The sequence below is a fragment of the Stegodyphus dumicola genome, chromosome 1 (genome assembly GCF_044657685.1).
Source record: "Stegodyphus dumicola isolate Sdum_Otavi_A_Nest chromosome 1, ASM4465768v1".
Lineage (NCBI taxonomy): Eukaryota > Metazoa > Arthropoda > Arachnida > Araneae > Eresidae > Stegodyphus > Stegodyphus dumicola.
In genome coordinates this window covers 35396163-35418625 of record NC_140768.1, presented here as the reverse complement: position 1 = coordinate 35418625, position 22463 = coordinate 35396163, and the positions used below count along the sequence as shown (strand labels likewise).

General features: G+C 31.7%; 1 protein-coding gene across 1 annotated transcript in view; it reads right to left on the bottom strand.

The window, feature by feature from the left end:
• The window catches only part of LOC118195941 (uncharacterized), a 186468-nt gene that overhangs the window by 10407 nt on the left and 153598 nt on the right, over window positions 1-22463 (bottom strand). Inside the window, exon 7 of the mRNA XM_085813888.1 lies at window positions 16667-16750. Coding sequence (XP_085670014.1) covers window positions 16667-16750 — 84 coding nt within the window. The remainder of the gene's footprint in view (window positions 1-16666; window positions 16751-22463) is intronic.

Here is a 22463-nt window from a genome sequence, read left to right as displayed (position 1 = left end):
CAGAATGCTATTTCGTTAAATAGCCATTGACACTAACTGCTAATAAATTATTTTTGCTCTCAGATGTTAAGTCTAGGGGATAGTTAACGTTAGATATCCCGGATGCTTTACCTTACATCTGAATACTATGCCATTTAGAACTGTAAACGACATCTGTTTGTATAACTAGAAACGTGACGAAATCATATTATATCACATTAACAGATATGTTATTAAGTCTGCTGTCGTAAATACAAATCTTTGCATGACCCAAAAAGGATACATGCCGGCAAAAATAAAAACATAATTATATAATTAGATCTTCGACTATGAATACATTAGGTACATTACTTTGTGATGCATATTATCGAAGCTTGATGTATGTTTGTTAAAATTACGATGAGATGTTCCTAAATAAAATACTGCAAGACCAAACACGCGCCTGTTCCAATTACTGTTGTTTCGTGGCCATTCTTATCTTGAAGGCACGAACGGAACAGGTACATGAAATTGCTTTAATTGATTGTGTTTTCATTATCATGATATTGAAATTTGTGTATTAACATAGCAACACTTTTGTGCAATTTGAAAATCGCTGGAAGTACCTGAAACAGGGTTTTATGTTTTTTCCTGTATTTGCAATTATTTGAGAGAGGAGGAATCTATACATATAATAAAAGAGTCTGATGGTGTGTGTGACTTTCGTTCGCGCTGCGTGTAAGCTAATAGACCCACGGCTAAGAAATTTGGTACATAGGTGCATGTAGACAAGAGCCAGTGCACTTCGAAGCGATGTTTCCGAAATTCGAATTAGCATTTTTTTTTTTTTAATTTTATGTTCTGTGACGAAATTGCGTTTTTTGAGACATAATGGGCTATAGGAAAGCGAGATTTTACTCTACACACTCCATTTTCACATTGTCATGAAACGTACGCACTTAGATATTTTACGAACTTAAAATAAATTCCGTGTTTCAATAAAGCGATTAAATATGAATTTATTTAACAAATGGAGCTTAACACCTTTTCAACGGGATTCTTTCTAAAAAAGTTTATTTTTAAAAATGTACAGTTTATTTTTCTTTGATTTTTGGACACGTTAAACTTTCATCCTTGTGACTATTTTTACAATAAGAATTTTGGAAAAATTATAATATTTTGTAATTAAATAACTAAAATTAAATGAATAATTTAAAAAAGGTTAAATGAAGCTTCCTAGTACACTTTCTCACATTTCACATCTTTAAAAATGTGATTTTGGCAACAATTTTCCTGTCTTATTGTTGTCGATAGATTTTTGATGAAATCGCACCATTTTGAATAGTTTCATTCTTTTAGAGATATGGGTTTGGCAACAATTTTTCATCGTATTTCTTATTTGAATATATTCTTGTCACTGTTTTTAAGATATTGGTCTATTTCATTGTCATTTTTTTATACATATAATACATTTTTATTGATTTTTTTTTTTTTTTTTTTTTTGGATAAAGTTGTTCTGCTGAGTAATATTTTGTGAAGTTTTTAAATTTAAGTTTGGTGTTCCCTTCAGGCATTTTTCCGGTATATTTAAAAGCCGGACGAAGGCTGGCCGCGTAGCAGCTAGTTAAAAATAAAGTTACTTTACTACAAACTTGCGAATTATGGAGTTATATTTTATGAATTATTATTTATATCATTGATCATAATTTATATACAGTTAATTATTTTTATCTTTTTGTATACCCTTTTCATAATTTGGCAGAATTTCATTTTGCTAATTTTTTATTTTCCCATTTTTTGATTCATACTTACATGCATATATTTTACCTGCCTTTTACAATAACAGTTAAAATTAATAGCCCTTGTAATTGTCAAAAATAAGTAACTTCCTTTAATCATTCTCTCTTGGAAAATATCCCGGTAAAGAAAGTACATAACTTACGTAAGCATCCTAATAAACATATTAAAATTGATGCAAATTTGCACTAGTTTTGCTCTTGGAAGCACGAGAAGGTACAACAGATAATTACAAGATTTTCTATCACAACATAGAAATAAAATGGTGTATAATGAATGAATCGGCAAAAGCGATACTTTAATCACATAGTTTTCTAAGTCATTTTCAACGTTAAAGGAATAAATAAAACATCCTTAATTATTTAAATCTAACTTTAACACGTATATTCTTCTAAATACGTTTTTTATTTCCCTAAGAATAAATTATTTTTTTTTAGGCATCGTTAAATGCATCTTTAAAACATATAAGGATTCATTTCTGAAATCTAAATGACAATCTAAATGCTATTCTCGGCAAAAAAAGGCTATAAATATATAATTATATAGTGCATGGTAGGGGAAACATGGAAAAAAAGAGTTAACTGTTTTTTAAAACATCACTTTGTTTTCCAATATCTATAATAAAATTATTATCGAGTTTTAAAGAGTTGTATAAAACCTGAGGCTTAATGAACTGTTTCTAGTTATTTATATAATGGAATTAACAAAAGTTTTGCTTTTCAGTTATCCTTTGAAAGCCGCATTATAATATTATAAGTTAGATAGATAGATAAGCTTAGAATTATGTAATTTAAAGTTAAGGCTATTTTCACTTTAGTAGTTCAGCAGGACATTTTTTAGTTTTATATATCTGTAAATTTTCAGAACTTATTTTAAATAAAATGAAATATCCTCTGTGAAATTTAATGCTAAAACTACATTTGATTAAAGTAAATCTATTTGCATCAATGAAATATCGATCACTTTAATTGAATTAATTCTAATAATAAAACGAATAGTAGAATTTTTAGACATAGCCCCAAAAAAGAAAAAGATCCGTAATACTAATTAATGTATTTAGATATGAAGAAAACCAAATGTAATTAACAATTAGTTAATTAACAATTAGTTAATTAATTCAATAATTAAATTAACAATTGTTTATGAACTTAATTAATTGATTTTAACTATTTAAATTAATGTACTGAATAATGAATTAATTGAATAATGAAAAATCTGCATGAATGTATGCATGTTTTTCACATTCCGAAAAACCTGCGGTACCTAGACATCAAATTTTGAAGAACGTAATCCTCCACTCGAATATGGGCATTTGGAATTTGTTTTATCAGCTATTTTATATTTTGTAAAACTTTAATGAATTTTTGATTAACAAACTCAATGATTTCAAAGCGAGCAATGGCAACACTGCACGGGGAAAAAAAAAAAGCACTTTTCTCCAGCGCTCGAAACTGTGTATCGGAAATTCGAAAGTTATGCTCTTTTTAAATATTTTGTGATATTGCTATTAAATTGAATTTTATAGTTTAAAAACGAAGAACGTGATATTTAATAAATAAAGGTAACACACAAAACGTTGAAAAAAACGCTCCTTTGGGCGTAATATAAAATCTGTAAGCTTTCCGACTTTTCTTTTTTTGTCAATTGAATTAATAAATATTACAGATGTTGGAAGATAAATGGTAAAAGCTATTGTAAGACAGGTATCCTCTTAATGAAAAAGCAGGAAACGCGGAAAGCAAAACTGATGTTTTTATTCCCGGGGTTTATTCCTTCAGTGGGAAGCTGGAGCTATTAAACTTCCATCAGCTTTCATGACAACAGCAATCAATTCCTCTTCCCTAGTTGTCCCCCTGATTTCAAATGCACATACCGAATCACATCAAGACGCGCGGGACGTCTGTCCAACATGAAGCGCAATTACCTTTAATTACCACCGGGCGGCTATTTTTTTCAATTGCAAACCTTTCTCATAGCTATCCCGAAGAATTACAACATTGTATACAGATCCGAAAAGTACGTGAATCGCATCTGGGAGAGATTAAAAAATAGGAAATAAAAAACAAGGGTGGCCCAAGGAAAGAAATAACTTGAAGTAAAACAAGATGGCAATGAAACAAAGAATCAAAAGAAGCTTTTGAAAATAAGAAAGTAGAGCACTTAGCTATCCATGATCGCACAAAATGTGGGTCAGTGTTTGTAAAATTCAAGAAGTAAATTCGGCGGAAGCTTGATTTTTGTTGGCATTTCTTTCTCCACTTAGGGAGAACACGGGAATTTAATCTAGAAAAGATATAAACGCGTTTTGATTCATTAGAATTGCAAATTAAAAAAATACGTCTCGGGATGTTTAGGCTTGAACCACCCAATCAGCCTTCAAAAAATTGTGTAAAAAATTTCCTTCCTTTTAAATGCATCAGAAATCTAAACAGATAACAAATCTGATTTCCTTTTTTCATTTCTTTATTAGCCCAAAAGGGACTTTAGTTCCGAATGGGATATTAGTTTCGAAACGGCATTTTGCGTTGAATCACTGTAAATGGCGTATCACTTTTCAAATTGTTGCCACCTTATTTCCATATATTACATTAAAAAAATTAAATAATGAAGAATCTGCATAAATGTATGTATGTTCCTCGCATTGTGAAAAAGCGACGATACCTAAAGACATCAAATTTTGAATAAGGTAGTCCTCCATCCGAACATGAGCACCCAGAAGCTTGAATTTTGAATTTAAAGTTTGTTTTATTATCTATTTTATATTTTATAAAACTTTAACGAAATTTTTGCCTAACAAACTCAGCGATTTCAAAGCCAGCAGTGGCAACACTGTTCGGTAAAAATCATTTTTTTCTCCAGCGAACGAGACTGTTTATCAGAAATTTTCTCAAGGTATGCTCTTTTTAAATAGCTTATGATTTTGCTATTGAATAGAATTTTATGTGACGTAAGAGACAAGAACGTGAGAATTAATAAATAAAGTAAGCACTCAAAACGTTAATAATAAAAAGACAAAAAAAAAAAAAAAAAAAAAAAAAGTTTTGTAAGGGCATCTTAGTAAAAAAACTGAACATTGACATAGTGAACTGAGAAAAGAGTGAAAACAACAGAAAAATATATGCCAACATTTTACCGCTGTATCGGAAATTCTAAACGTATGCTGCTATGTTGCTTTTAAAATGTTTGTAATTTTGCTGTTGAATTGTATGTGGCATAAATGAAAAGAAAATTATGCTTAATATTAAAGCTAACCCGCCCCCTCCAAAAAAAAAAGGGTTAGTAGAAGTGAGTATAACAGCTAACTTGTGGACTGGGAGCTCAGCGAGAGCGGAAAATACCTTAACAAACCCTCTTGGGCGAGCATTAAATTCTGAAACCTTTCACATTTTTAATTTTGTTTTTTAAACTTTCCTTAGATATTTTCCTTTATGTTGTACAAAAATAAATATTTTATGTTATCATTCAGCATTTTCCAGATAAAATAGTTAAGTTTTCATAGTTTTGTGATGCAAATTATGTTAAAAAATATTATTTTTAAAATGAGATTTTTCAGATTCTGACTCAAAATCAGATTTAAGTTAAACTGAACAGCTTTCTTTAATTTTTATGTTAAATGTATATCAGTAAGCTTTACACTGTGTATTAAAACACATTTTTTTTTTTTTTTTTTTTTTTTTTTTTTTGTTGTTTGTTTCAGTGAAGCAATTTCAGGGAAGAGAAAAAAAAAAAAAAAAAGAAAAAAAAAAAGAAAAAACTCTTCTTTGTTAGAACATATTCTAATGTGAAAATGACTTCGGAAACAAAATAATAATAATAATAAATAAATAAATAAACGAGAGAGAGAGAGAACAACATTGTTAAGATCTTCAGTTAAATTTCTTTTGCCTAAACGACTCTTATTTTGTATAAATCGGTGTTCAATATAAGGAATAATAATTTTTAAAAATAGAAAGCAGAATGAGAGAAGAAAGGAAAAAACATTTAAATAAACCTCAATCATTGCGAAATTTGTAAACAGATGTATCTCGTATGTAAACCGACACTTCTGAAATCGTCAGAAACATCATAAGATTTCATGTAATATCTGCTTACAATATGCTTTGAAGCACCTCCTTATTATCTGTTATACCAAGAAATAGAAATTTTCAAGCTTTTTTTTCTAATGGAAATTTTAAGCCTTTTTTCTTTAAGTCCAGCCTTGATAAAATATTGAAAACAAGAAGTGGTGAGGAAATTATTACCATTGGAATAAGTTTTAAATCAGAATGCAGCTTGGAAGAGAGTGCAAAATATTATGGAAACATTTCTTGAATTATATTCCTATCGTATTTAAACATTTTTCAATAGTAAGGTAACAGAAAGCATTTCAGATAAACTGCTATGTTTATCTGAAAAAATATTGAAAACAAGAAGTGGTGAGGAAATTATTACCATTGGAATAAGTTTTAAATCAGAATGCAGCTTGGAAGAGAGTGCAAAATATTATGGAAACATTTCTTGAATTATATTCCTATCGTATTTAAACATTTTTCAATAGTAAGGTAACAGAAAGCATTTCAGATAAACTGCACATGCAGATGCCTGAGTGAGTAATATTAAACAAAAAGTAATATTAATGTGCTCTTAGTTTGGGATGAAAATCTGAGTTTTCTTATACACCGGTAAATTGTGCGTCTTAAATTTATATGCTGACAACAATGCTTGTCTGGTTCAACATATGAATAAAGAAACATAATTAAGATCATAGAAATAAATATTGTAATATTTATTTAACCGAAAAGAAAGAACTACAGACAAAACTATGTAAAGAATAAGAAAAGTCACCGGCTTCTATGTTTTGTTCGGAAACTTCTTGTCCAGTCATTTTCAAACTGTCTGTGATAAGGTAAGTAAAACTGCGGAAGAAGAAGGATGTGAAAAGATAATTCCTTTTAGAAAGTATCTAAAACAGTTGAATGTGACGTTAAAACGAAATTGGGAGGGCGGTAAAGAGTCAAACAATAGAGTGACAGAAGGCAAGAAACAGAAAAAAAAAAAAAATTCTCAAACCCTGTCAGAAGAAGAAGAAAGAATGCTTCCCCCAGCAGGTAGAGCAAACATCCCATTATTTCGACAACGAAAGCAGCATGTCTACTAACAGCTTAAGGAAACCGGTTATTATGTAAATACAGCTAAAGGTCGAGGTGTTATATGGATTTTTCTTGCACTTCGTGCGCTGGTAATGAAAAGAACGGAGCCTGGTAACAGCTGGTACCTTAATGGTGGGGAAAGTCATAAGCGAAAAACATTGAATGAGGTGATATTAATGTGCACCTGTTAAACCCATTATCTCATCGATGGATATGTTTCTGATTCCGAATTCTATTGAATAAGAAGCTGTGATTATGATGAAAAAGAATAAGACAATAAATCACTTTTCTCTTCTACAAGGTGAAATGTTTGTGCATATAATTATAATAACAGAACAGTTTTAGTTACAAGCCAGCTAATGATATCATTAAAACATTTCATTACTCTGGTTAAGAATAGATGCCATAAATATAAATCCGAGTTTCGGTGGTCCATGCGCATTTTCTGTATTGTGACAAATATAATTTTTGTAATTTCATATAGTATAGTATCTACCATATTATCATCTGATTATAACTAAAATGTGACTTTCCTGTATTTTGGCCAAGATTAAACATACAAGCAGTTTTAAACTAAAGTATAAATTAGTTTATTTGCGTAGCATAAAACTCATTTCCGCTATTTAAACTTGTATAGTCAATAGCTTTTCTAAAGCAGGAGGCTTGAAAAATGTACCCTGCTTTCTCTGTGATTCGAAGCCTGGGACCTTTCGCATTCGCGTCGAGTATGCTTCCAATTACTGAACGAAAGCATGCGGAAAGGAGGGAGAAAATGCCTTACGTACTCCCCCTTTTAAAGGGCGGCTGGGGATTAGAGGACCGGATCGTCAAATCCTAGTTATCTTCCAGCACATTCGTAATCGAATTATCGTCCACCACATTTGCAAGGAAACTGTAGAATATGCAATGCCCTTGCCGGGACTTGAACCTGGACATCTCGAATAAGCGCCGGGTCTACTAGCGTTACACCAAGAAGGTATGCGGAGAGGAGGGAGAAAATATCTTACATACAATAATTGTATGTGGCATAAATGAAAAGAAAATTATGCTTAATATTAAAGCTAACCCGCCCCCTCCAAAAAAAAAGGGTTAGTAGAAGTGAGTATAACAGCTAACTTGTGGACTGGGAGCTCAGCGAGAGCGGAAAATACCTTAACAAACCCTCTTGGGCGAGCATTAAATTCTGAAACCTTTCACATTTTTAATTTTGTTTTTTAAACTTTCCTTAGATATTTTCCTTTATGTTGTACAAAAATAAATATTTTATGTTATCATTCAGCATTTTCCAGATAAAATAGTTAAGTTTTCATAGTTTTGTGATGCAAATTATGTTAAAAAATATTATTTTTAAAATGAGATTTTTCAGATTCTGACTCAAAATCAGATTTAAGTTAAACTGAACAGCTTTCTTTAATTTTTATGTTAAATGTATATCAGTAAGCTTTACACTGTGTATTAAAACACATTTTTTTTTTTTTTTTTTTTTTTTTTTTTTTTTTTTTTTTTTTGGTTGTTTGTTTCAGTGAAGCAATTTCAGGGAAGAGAAAAAAAAAAAAAAAAAAAGAAAAAACTCTTCTTTGTTAGAATATATTCTAATGTGAAAATGACTTCGGAAACAAAATAATAATAATAATAAATAAATAAATAAACGAGAGAGAGAGAGAACATTGTTAAGATCTTCAGTTAAATTTCTTTTGCCTAAACGACTCTTATTTTGTATAAATCGGTGTTCAATATAAGGAATAATAATTTTTAAAAATAGAAAGCAGAATGAGAGAAGAAAGGAAAAAACATTTAAATAAACCTCAATCATTGCGAAATTTGTAAACAGATGTATCTCGTATGTAAACCGACACTTCTGAAATCGTCAGAAACATCATAAGATTTCATGTAATATCTGCTTACAATATGCTTTGAAGCACCTCCTTATTATCTGTTATACCAAGAAATAGAAATTTTCAAGCTTTATTTTCTAATGGAAATTTTAAGCCTTTTTTCTTTAAGTCCAGCCTTGATAAAATATTGAAAACAAGAAGTGGTGAGGAAATTATTACCATTGGAATAAGTTTTAAATCAGAATGCAGCTTGGAAGAGAGTGCAAAATATTATGGAAACATTTCTTGAATTATATTCATTATATTCCCTTTTAAATATAAAATTTATATTTTATATAAAATTTATATTATATTCCCTTTTAAATGCCGACTGGGAATCACAGAACTCAATCGCCAAATCCTTGTGATGACGAATTATCGTCTACCACCTTCTTAGTTCGGGGGCCTTTTTAATTCGGAGATGTAAAGAATGTGCAATGCCCTCGCCAGGACTCGAGCCCTCGACCTGTCGAATACGCGCCTAATGTGTTACCACCACGAAGACGGGGGGGAAATACCTTTAATAATGCAGAGTGAGCTACCAAATACATTAACCTTGCCTTTAAAATATTATTGTGGGCAAGTCCATAAAGTGACAAGTAGCTCTTCCTTTTTCTTTTCTTTTGGGGGGGAGGGGGAGGAAGCGTGTGAAGGGATGGAACTAGAAAGCTTTAAGAGTAACACATTTAGTTGCTGATTTGAATTGACTGGAATATAAAATGTCTAATTTAGATTTTACTGCATGAAAAACAGTATGTGCTGTTATTGTGTTGTTCCTTGTCTCCCTCAATCTCACTTCTCAGAACAATTCCACGAAATTCATCGTGGCGAGGAGAGCAAGACCGCACCTGTCATTGGCTTGAGCATCATACAGGTGACCGTACGACTTCGCTCAGTTCTGCCCTAAATTTGATGCAAAGCGCCCCGGAGGAACGGATCGGAAGATCGGCTGGCCATGCATATTACAGTGCCTCCATGCCACAAAGACAGTATACATTTAGAAACATCCATGTCTTCTCCGGGATTCAAAAGCCAGGACCTTCGGTATCGCAGTAGGCTCCCATAACCGCTATTCAGACAGTATAGCTCCAAAACAGTATCTTCCAGTACTGTAGAAAGAGAGGCATATGTGCAGTGCACACCTTTTGTTACCCAAGGCACATATATGTTGCAAGACTACTGGAATATACATTCATATAGATATTTTTTTTTTAAACAGTTTATAAAGGGAAGTTTCAGGAACTTGCTTTGCTAATATTAAGCATGCAAAATTAACGTAAAAGCAAATTAGTATAATATCTAATATTTTTTTTGCTTAGATACTAATATACTACGGACACATCAGTGCAAGAAAATATTTCTGAAGATAACGAATCATATAATTGTATTTGACTTGTTTTAATCACTTTTACATTTATCAAACACCTATGTAATTATTAATCACTCACGAATACAATTTTAAGTTACTTTATTATTTTACTATTTAATTCATTGCCTATATAAACCAGATATTACACAAACTTGAAAATTTGCTTTAATTTCACCTTTTTTCTGCCAACTGAATAACTAATTTCTGTTACGGTAAAATGGTAGAAAATGTTCTTTATAAGGAATTCTTTCAAAAAAAAAAAAAAAAAACTTAAAATATCTTCTCGGTGTAAATGATCCTAGTAATCTATTTAAATACGTCCATTATTTTCCTGATATTATTTATGATGCTAATCAATGAGCTATTAATATATTAATTTTAATTATGTATTGTTATTGGTAAGCATTACAACGATAAATCTCAATGACATTTTAAAAGAAAAAAATAACTCTTGTTCAGAAAACAAAATATTCAACAAACAGGATAGGCCACACCCACAACTTGTACGTACGCCATCACTTCAGTTCGCCGATCGTCAGTAGCCGTCGATGGAAAGATATTCCACATATAACCCACCACGACCTAACTCAACTCTTCTTGTAATTAATTCCTTTAAAGCGATTTAAATCAGGATGCACTGATGTTATAAAATAAAAGCAAACAAAAGAAAAATTAAAGGTGTTGGTTGATAAGACTGAAGTATAAGGATGAGGGTTGAGCATCTATCACGGCTGACGATTGATAGAACGTGGTGGGGTAGTTCATTTCAATTCCATTTCCAATGCCGTTGTTCGAGAATAAATTTACAACTCCTGTCAAGAGACCAATCGAACCTTTTCCTATCCCCCCGAGGCTGTTCTGTGCTTTAATTCATTACTCTGTCCACTGTATTCGGATTTCATATCTTCCCAGCTTCCTTTCAGGGAAGATGCGGTACGCCCAATTTCATTCCATATCATCAGTTACGGGTTTAGAGGGTTAGAACAAAACATATTGTGGTTTTCTAGCTCTATTTAATAGCTCTCAATATCACGCATACATTAATCTCCGAACTGATAGATATGTTTTGATTGTTAGAATGTTTAATGTATCTCTGCTGCTAGGCGTTTTTGTTTTATGAGGAAAAGTTAACTAAATATCGGTTATTTTTCAGCATAGGAGATGGTCAGACTATGCATAATATACGATCTTTCAAATCAGAAATTTTTACATAACGAAATCTCGACAAGAAATGTCGATGTTTTTCGATGAATGCTGATAACAAGAAATGCTGATAAATTTCCGTTGGAAAATAATGGAAGATAATGAGGAATAATGGTTACAGGGAAGAAATCAAACAAAGTAAAACAGATATTCCTGTTATCAGATGAAAAGGAACGCTGATAAATTTTCGATGGGAAATAAGGGAAGATAAAACATAGGAAAAAAATCAAACAAACTAAAACAGATATTATTGTTATTAGGTGAAAAAGAATGCTGATAAATTTTCGATGGAAACTAATGGAAGATAAAACACAGGGAAGAAATCAAACAAACTAAAACAGATGTTCTTGTTATCAGATAACAAGGGATGCTGATAAAGTTTCGATGGAAAATAATGGAAGATAATGGGGAATAATGGTTACAGGAAAGAAATCAAACAAACTAAAACAGATATTCTTGTTATCAGATGGCAAGGAATGTTGATAAATTTTCGATGGAAAATAATAGAAGATAAAACACAGGGAAGAAATCAAGTAAAACTGATATTATTGTTATCAGATGACAAAGAATGCTGATAAATTTTCGATGGGAAATAATGGAAGATAAAACACAGGAAAAAAATCAAACCAACTAAAACAGATATTATTGTTATCAGATGAAAAAGAATACTGATAAATTTTCGGTCGAAACTAATGTAAGATAAAAGCAAGGAAGAAATCAAACAAACTGAAACAGATATTCTCGTTATCAGAATGTCATTAAAAGTTCCAAATCTTGATAATCACCGGCATTCTATCTGAAAAGAACCCAATCTGAGGCAGTCTTATCTGATACAAATATTTTTATTATTTCTGAAGATATAATAAGGAAGTCTTTATAATATTTGTTTGAGAGTTGTTCTTCCGCCGAGTTTCTGACGGCAGCATCGAAGAGATTCGGATGATTCTATTTCTTGAATTCATTGTAACCAGAAATGCAAGAAAAAAATAGCCTCTCGAACATGGCATACATGGCGAAGAGTATATTTCAGCACTGAAACTGTGTGGTAATAGATCGTATTTAAAAACTTAAAAGGTTAGGAACAACCTAAATCTAAATCCTGTCAATTGTACCCTTATTAATGTAAAATCTGGAGGTTAAAATGTTTGAAAAAAAAAATAAGGTCTTCATTTGGAGTAGAAAATATGAGGGAACATTATAAAAATACTGCATACACATGTCATTTTTGCCTAAATAACTCTAGACGGGAAAATGAAATTCACGCAAATCCTTTGTTGACGACTACGCAAGTGCAAATTTCTGGAATAATTTAAAAAAAAAAACAAGCGTGATATAAAGGGGTCCCATTATATTAAGCAATGCAAATTAATTTTATTAAAATCTATTCTGTCAATGTGCAAGCTTTTTAATATCTAATTAAGAAATTAGCTGAAAAAAATCCGTACTTTGAATAATTAAAGAAACGATGTGACAGTTACATAACTAAAAAGTTTTTTAAATATTTATATCAGCATATGCTTATTTAAACAACAAATGATAGTAAAAGAAGAAGGAAACTGTTGTCCGAGAAGGAAACTGCCAAAATTTTCTGGGTTTTTAGCCCAAACGTGGCAATTAGCGCAAATGGGCTATTGATTTCTTTTTGGCATCTTGCGTTGGTTCACTTTAAGAGTCTGAATCACTTTTCAAATTGTTGCCACCAAATATTACAGCCCTGCATTGTATCTAAAGAAAAATAATGAAGAATCTGGATGAATGTATGTATGTTTCTCGCACTGCGAAAAAACAGCGGTACCTAGAGACATCAAATTTCGAATAATGTGGTCCTTCATTCGAATATGGGTATCTAAAAGCTCAAATTTCGAATTTGGAATATGTTTTATTATCGGTTTCATATTTTGTAAAACTGTAACGAATTTTTTAATAACAAATTCCACGATTTCAAAGCGAGCAATGGCAACACTGTACGAGGGGGAAAGGGATTATCAGCAGCGCGCGAGAATATGTGTCGGAAATTCTAAAGATATGCTCTTTTTAAATATTTTCTGATATTGCTGTTGAACCGAATTTTATGGTTTAAGTGCGAAGAACATGATATTTAATAAATAAAAGTAACACACAATACGTTAAAAGAGCTCCACTTTAGGCGTGTCAGGACTTGTGTTTCTTTTGATTTGCTTTGGAAATATGGTATAACCTGAATAAGAACAGGGAGCTTACTCAAGTTATGTTCGAGATTTGTGTATAACAGACGACACAAGCAGGAAGGGTATACGAAACCCTTTATTTTTAATACTTTACAGGCACTTTTGAACTTCGGAATACAGAGACGAACCACTTGTGGTCTGAACGTAAGAATATAAAACTACTAACTAAAAGTGTAACTAAAAGCTAACTTTGAATTAGTATACAAATGCCTAGCACTAAGACTAGCCTTTATTTAAAAAGGGGTATGTCTATAGTACGCCGAGCTGCTGAAACTACAATACGTTTGCAAATATCAAGAGCGCTAAACCTTAGGCCTTAAAGGCAACCAGCAATCGAGTGAAAACTCGTAAAACTGCAGTGGCAAGTGGCTTGCTTCCTAAAACTCCTTCTCTCTTTCTCTTGGCAAAAAGCCACAACTTAAGTACTTGGGCATTAGCAAAACAATTTGCATAAACAAGTTAAAGCATTTAATTCTGGCCGGAAGTTGAAAATAAGAAGTGATAGTACAGTTTTAAAATAAAATAAACGTTAGTAAAACTTAGGATCCTTACAGGCGTTATTTAATATCTGAAAGATTTCAGTTTTTTTTAATTGAGAATATAATTTAATTGGAGTTAACTTTTTTCAACAATTTTATCTTTTTACATATTCGACAAATATCTAAATAACTGAAACTCTGGGCATTGCAAGAGACTGTTAATCCTTTCTAAAAGCAGATATTTGCCGCAGATTAGACCTTGAGCGACCAACAAAAGTATGTATCATGAAGAAGATAAGTGATTGATTTAAAAGTGATGAAAAGATATATGAAAAAGCTTGTTATGCTACAGTTAAATGATCATGAATTAAACCAATGGCAGTTTGGCACTGGAAATTTTCATTAAGTTCTTGTTCCATTCCTCGTGTCATGTGGAATTCCGGGTCATGCCGATAATAAATCTCAACGCATTCATGAGTTCTGGATTTATTTACTCCTTTTTTAGAAGCTAGGCACTTGAACTTTTTCATCAGCAATGAATGAGGTCTGAGGGCGTGAAACTGCCTTGACTGAAGCACGCGAAATCAAACATCAGCCGGTAGTCCTATTGAATTACATCTCACCAGGAAGCCATAATGCAATATTTAAATTTACCTCATGAAAGAATTTAAAATAACATGGCAGGAAGGCGGAGTGTTTAATTCAGATTTGATCCTGGTATGGTCGGAACTGGTCACTTAATTATGAATCGCAATTATGACGTTCTACGCTTATCATATTTATCATGGTAGCTAGCCAGTTAACGAACAGACGTATTAAGGACAAGTTTACAAGGTTACTCGTTTGGATCTGTTTGGTTAAACATAACTGGAATACACTGATGACTAGTGTCTGCACAGGGATCCACAAAATTCGTATCTGCAAAGTGGTTACTTTTAGAATTACAATTATATTTTGGTCTTCTGACTGAAATTTGTAAAAGGTGAAACACAGAAATGGATGTTTTAAGCATTTCCTTCCCCTCCTTCTCTATCCCAGAGTTATACCAATGTTTCTTTCAACAGTTCTTGCAGAAACTTGTAAAATTAAAAAAATAAAAAAAAACAATCGTATTTTATACTACGCTTAAAAGGGCGCATTTTTTCAACGTTTTGTGAGTTACCTATATTTATTAAATATAATATCACAAAATATTTAAAAACAGCGTATCTTTAGAATTTCCGATACGTAGTCTCGCACTGGAGATAAAATTTTTTTTATTTATTTTTTTCCCCCGTGCAGGGTTGCCATTGAGTTTGTTAATCAAAAATTCGTTAATGTTTTACAAAATTTCAAATGTACAATAAAAAAAAAAAATAATAAATAAATAAATAAAAAAAAAAAAAAATACGAAATTGAAAATTCGGGCTTTTAAGTGCCCATTTTTGGTTAGAGGACTACTTTATACAAAATTCGACGGCTCTAAATTTCCGTTGTTTCTTCACAGTGCGAGAAAAAATCATGTATTCATGCAGATTCTTCACTATTTAGTTTTTTTAAATATAATACATGGTGATAATATTTGGTGGCAACAGTTTGAAAAGTGAATCAACGCAGAAAACTGAGCGAAGCAAAATGCAGTTTTGATACTAATAGCCCTTTAGGTGTCTACAGTTCCTTTGGTCTAATAAAATAAAATAAAGTTAAATAAATAGTTTAGGTTCAGTAATAAGGTACGGTAACAATGTTTACATTATATATGCTTTCAACTAATACTGGAGGTAATAGTAGAAAACATATGGTCCGTTAGGATAGAGGGTCTATCCTGAAAAACATATGGTTCCTTTAGGATGTTGTATATAGTTTCCATGGTGATTAATTTAGGATAGTGTGTTAAAATTTCTAAACAAATTCAGTAGCTCTTCTAAGAAAAGTCATAACAATATGTTAAATTCAGCAACAATATTTTGATATTCTTGACTTCATTTAATTACAATACAACTAAGCTAACAAATTAGCAAATTAATTTTTTTTCTTTCAGTTTAATTTATTAACTGACAATTTATGACACTAGAACACAGAAAGCTGAAAAATCTCGTTATAGAGTAATACAAAAATTGAACTATTCTTCATCGAAAACTATTGCATTTAGTAGAAAAGGAATTTTTATTTTAAGTGCAAATAAAATACGCATTCACTTCGACTGAAATCATTATTCGATAGCAATTTTTATTTTCATTTATATGATCGAATTATAGTTTATTAAATTTCGAACTGTTGAATGGGTATGTAAGCAAAGGAAATGATCTAATAGCATTTAACATTTTAATTACATATCACATAACACAGAACCATGTGATATAGCTCAGAATTAAGTTGTCTTATGTGATCTTATAACTACTCGTTATGAAATTGTTCATGTATTTATAGATCGTTAAACTGTTTTCCTCAATACTTTGAACGTGATGAAAAGCAGCAGAAAATTATGTTTCATTTTTTCATTCAAGTAAACTTTAATTGACTTTAAGATTATTGCAACTTAGTGTACTTGACCGTATCGTGGACAAATGACATGTATCTGTATTTACAGGGAATATAAGTGCACGTCAACTGTCAGCAAAGCATTAAATTTAGTATAATTTTAAATTTTACGTAATTTTAAAATACTCACCTTCATGAGTTTTTAAATGAGCTCTCAGATTGCACGCTAATGCAAAGCGTTTATGACAATGTTTGCATGAATGGGGTTTATCACCTGAAAAAAAAAGTATACTTTAATATTATGCAAAATAAATATAAAAATGAAGCTTCGCCTGTGAAATTAACAGCTGTCTATGCATGTCATCTGTATATATAAAAAAGAATGACAGTGTTTGTTCGCGATTAATTCAGTCATTACTATAGCCTATCATCACCAAGTTTTCTACAGTTCGTTTTTGGGTTTTGAAAAAGGTTGGCGTCCACTTTTTTTCCAATGGAAAAAAATGCAGAGATATTAATTAAAAATTCTGGAAACGCTAATTTTAGTCCTCATTTTTCCGAGGCAAAAGTCTCGAACGCTGGAGATAAAAATCTGCTTTGAAGTGTTGCCACTGCTCGTTTTGAAATCGGAGAGTGTTAATAAAAAATTCCTAAATTTTACAAATAAATAAAAATAGCATTACCAAACATTAAATACATTATTCCCGATTCCAAAAATTCGTGGGAAGCCATTTCGACTATTCCCATCTTCGTACAACTTTAATCAGACGAGATATTAATTAAAAATCTCTGAAAACACTAATTTTCTCTTTCATTTTTTCTATTGGCAACAGTCTCGAGCGTTGGAGATAAAGATGCTTTATTTCGAAAAGTATTGCCGCTCGCTTTCAAATCATAGAGTTTGTTAATCAAAAATTTGTAAGTTTTATAAAATCTGTATGTATAAAGAAGAATACCTGTTTGTGTGTTCATCTGTTTGTTCGCGTTATTGATTTCTGATGAATTATGATCAATTTTTTTGCCACATTTAGTGGACTAAAATTGAATATAGGTGAAATATTGGATGGAACTTGAGCTTTTACGCCCATTTGATTAGAAAGACGAAAGTCATTAAAAACTGCTTGCCATTGTTGCTGATATAATGAGAGAGAATTAGCTTATTTTTCTATCGAAATTTTTAAAGTGGATTCCGTATCGCATCACACTGGAAAATATATGAAAATGAATCATATTTTTTGCATCGTTATTAGAGAACGATTACAGCTGTATCTTTCGCTCTGGCTTGCGGAAGAAAAAGAATATTTTGCAAAATTTATTGTTATTCTTGTGAGAGCTGGTAAATGTAAGGTATTCAGAGCGCTGCAAAAGCTCATTAGCCTAAGATGATATTGAAGCGGTCCCGGACATGATTTGAAACTCATATGGTGTATTTATATAGAAAGCTCTAAGTGATTTATGAGCTAAGTATCGTACATGTTATTTCAATTACAAATATATAAATATATAAAACTTTCATGATCACTTGAAGGAGTTGCGCTAAACGAAAGCATTGCTCAAAATGTACGAAGTACTGAGACGTTTATCATATACACTTTGATGAACTAGCGCAAAAAGAAATGTAATGTTATCGTTATTTATTTATAAATTAGAGCATTTATAATTAATTTAAAGTTAACAATGCCAGTTTAATTTACCTCAAATTGCTTTAAGGATATTTAAAACAGTGGCTTATGTACACACTTCAAATGCCTTACAGGTAGTTAAACACCTAAATAACGTGCGAACGTATTAATAAAATAAATTACTACACGTTTCTAAATAGCATAAATCTTGCTAAGACCTTCAGTGAAACACCAAGAATTCAAGAAAAACGGAATAGGTATACCAGTATGCACGTTTAAGAAAAGCAATTTTGCATTGTTTATGCATAAATAATTGATAACTGCATTGTGCAGAACCACCTCATTGTTAAGAAACACAATCCGCCGCATTCGCACGTGTGAAAGATTTGTGTGGTCTACTTCGTTTTCCGTTCGTTACGAAAGATGTTAACCTCATAATTACGGCTTGAGAAAGCTAAACTTCTAGTGATCCCGAATGAAATTGTGTGACAAACCCGTTTAAGGAGGACAAGGAAATCTTAAAATGAAATAAGCTATCCCCTCTGGAAATTCTTTTATGACGAACTGGTAATAATGCTTTTGGCAAGATTTGGATTGAAGAGCAAGACGATGTCTATTTACTGTTAAGAGTTTACTTCAGGAAAATACTACATGAAGTAATTAAAAAAATTTTTATGATTACTAGCTTCCCCCTTTCGTTATGTTTCATAACATGACAAAGGCGAAAAAAAAGAAAAAATCTAGAGGCGTTACTTGAACATTTATCTTCCACTCATAAGAACATGTTATTTTATATCATGGTCTGAATCTGACGCCTTTCATGTGCGAAAATAACAGATAAATTGGGGGAAAAAAACGTGAAATATGGATTCCCGCCCCACTACCGCGACTTTCTAATTGCTTACACAAGGAAGCGGCACTGAATACAAAACAAGAAAAGTCGAATTTGGCCCCAAGCGGCGCTTAAAAAAGAAATATGTTGAAAAAACTTCTAAGCCATAGAATTGTAAACTTTTCCATATTTCAATCTATAATGTTTCAATAAATGCGATCTTTTTAGCCCAAAGGTCGTTAGCCCAGAAAAGCTATTTTCGTTTCGGCATTTTGCATTGAGAACTTTAAATGTCGGTTCACTTTTCAAACTGTTGCCACCAAATATTATAGCGCTGTATTATATTTAAATAAATCAAATAATGAAGAATCTACATAAATGTATGTATATTTCTCGTATTCTGATAAAACGACGGTGCCTATAGCCATCAAATTTTGAATAATGTACGTTTCCACCCGAATATAGGCACCTCAAAACCCACATTTGGAATTTGTTTAGTTACCGATTTTATATTTTGTAAAACTTAAGCGAATTTTTGATTAACAAACTCAAGGATTTTAAAGCGAGCAATGGCAACACTGTGCGAAAACAAAAACACTTTTGTCTCCAGCGTGCGAGACTGTATATCCGAAAATTCTAAAGATATGCGCATATTAAAATTATTTATTGTAAATAAAGCTTTAAGATTTTTTTTAATTTATTATTTATTTATATTTATTTTTAACCCAGAAGGTTAATGGTCTCTGAGCATGATTTTCCACTGAAACGCTTTATTTCGCTTTTCATTCGTTTCTTTTTTACAAATGGCGGACACTTTCCTATAACGGCATTGGCTACTACTAAGGCCAGAATCGGTGACCATTTTATTGTGAAGACGCCTAATAGGCAGCCACCGTTACCTCCTATGAAGATACAGAGAACTTTACATCCTTGCCTTTTCCGGGATTCGAACCCGGGCTCTTTGGTATCGCAGTCAGGCTCCCCTAACCATTATACTGTCTGGGAGGCCTCATTCGAGTTTCTACCATTGGACAATATGTAAGATATAATCTTTCCCATTTAATCTGTCTTTCCTTAATTAATAAACTAAACTACGAGTATTTAAAAGCAGTAGATGCAGTTCTTAAGAACATTACTTTTTACCTTTTTCAGTCTGATTGATTTAAAATGCATTTAAATCATGATATATCTGACTAAAAACATTAGATATATTTACAGAATGGCGTTATATACTTTCTTCACTTATAGCTATTTCGACTTTATTGATAATTACTACTAATAAAGCACTAATTAATTACTACTAATAAAGCATATTAAACTTTAAAAGATTCCTTTTAGGCGACTGTAAATCTCGAATAATTTCAGATTTTTAAAAAATTGTTTATTTTATTTATTTATTTTTGATTCGATAAACCAGACTACAGAATTGTGCTCGACTGTAGGAGATCCGAAATTATAGTTAAAATATTTACATATAAAATAGTGGTTGTCTAGCTTATTTATTTAGGGCAAAACACGTGCAACGTGGCAAGTAATTTGCCACGTTGCACGTGCGCTTAACCATGAAAACATCCATGCAGCCAGCTCGTCTTCCGAGATTCAAATCCTGGTTAAAGTATCAACGTTCGGCTGTCTTAATCACTCAGATATTAGTGGGCCTGTATAAAATGAAAAATGATTCTAGTTCGAATGTAATTAATTTCCTGAATAAAAAAATAATTTAAAGAGAATATAATTTGTCCTCCCGCATGCCTTCATGGTGTAACTGGAAGCAAACTCTACTCGTATTCGAGAGAGGTCCGGGGTTCGAATCTCGACGAGGGCGCTCCCCATTTTTCTGTCTCCGATTCCAAAAAATATCTAATGACTCCACAGTGGCGCCGAATTAAAAGGTGGTGTAGGATAACTCGCCACCACATATGGCGATTGGGTCCCCTCATTCCCAGTCGCCTTTAAAAAGGGGAGTATATAAGGTATTTTCTCCATCATTTCCGAATACTTTCGTGGTGTAACTGGCAACAAACTCGACTTTCGTTCGGGAGGTACAGAGTTCGAATCCCGACAAGGCATGCACTGCACACTTTTCACGACTCTAGCATCAAAAAGCCTAATGATACTTCAAACTTAAAAGTGAAATTTTGTTTCTGAGAGTCAAACAAGTGATATCTACCTACACTTGCTGGAAACCATTTTCGGGACATTTGATATTATGTCTCAGTTTAGACTTTTAATTGATTTTGGAATAAGTCTTGCTACCTATTAGCTCGATCCAGTGACGTAACGCTTCAGATGTACCACTTCAATTTCGTTACTAGTTTGATGCACGAAAATCCGTGCTTTTCCTACCCTTCGGCACTATAAATTCAAATATCAACTGCAATACAACTGAAATTCAAATAAATAAATTAATAAAATCTGCATTTATTTAAAAATTTGAAGCTTAAATCTCTCATATGAATGTGTACCTTTCATCAGAAACTACAACTTTCATATGCTTGTAAACATGTATATATTACAAAAATCACCTATAAAACCTATTCTATATGAAAGGTACATATATATATTACCTTTCATATAGAATTCTTTAGTAAAGTAATGAAAATAATTTGCAGTAAAATCATCAAAAAGCTTTTATATTTATTACACTGCTTTCTTGTCAGTATATGTACATAAAACTATTAAATACAAACTATAAATTTTTCAATTTGGTCAGAAAAGAAATGCTATTTCATAGAAGAGAGACATTTTAGGTATATTTTATACTAAAATAAGCTATTTTTCTTAAAGAAGACTGTTAGACGTGTTTTCTGCAATCAAACTTTTAAAAAGAACGATTTTAGTTTAATTCTGGAAGGAAACGAACTCAGCATATAACGCCATTAGGTGGTTTAAATCGAATTAAAGGATGATAACTAAACTCCCTGGTTAAATTAAGTTTATCCTAAAACCGCAAGAAAAAGAAAAAGTCGTTGCTATTATAACTGCCAAGAAAAGGGCGTTAATGATGTTGTATTTATACACTATGTTATATTTATACAAGTTTCTTCACTAAACATCCAAATATTTCAAGCATAAAATTGTTTCCATTCAGTTTTAAAACAGGAGGTATGAACAAGAACTAATTATTTTATAGTTAATGAATACTATTTGCGGGTTTAAGAGGCTTAAGATTGTACAGTAATCGCAAACAGATGTCAGAGCGCATCCAACTTTTGATTTTCTGAAAGTACCCATGTCTTCCGTTACAAACGCAAAAAAATACGTTACAAATTAAAGCTCTCTAAAGTATGGGTAACAGACGTCAGAGGACATCCAGTTTTTGATTTCCTGAAGGTACACATGTCTTCCGTTACAAACGCAAAAAAAAAAAAAAAAAAAAAAGGTTACAAATTAAAGCTCTCTAAAGTATGGGTAGAACTAGTATCTTTCTTCTTTTCTGTAATTAACTTCTACTTCTACTTAAACTACATAAAGCACCGGATCCTGAAAGAATCTAAAAATGAAATCTACATAACGAGTATAAACGGTGGATG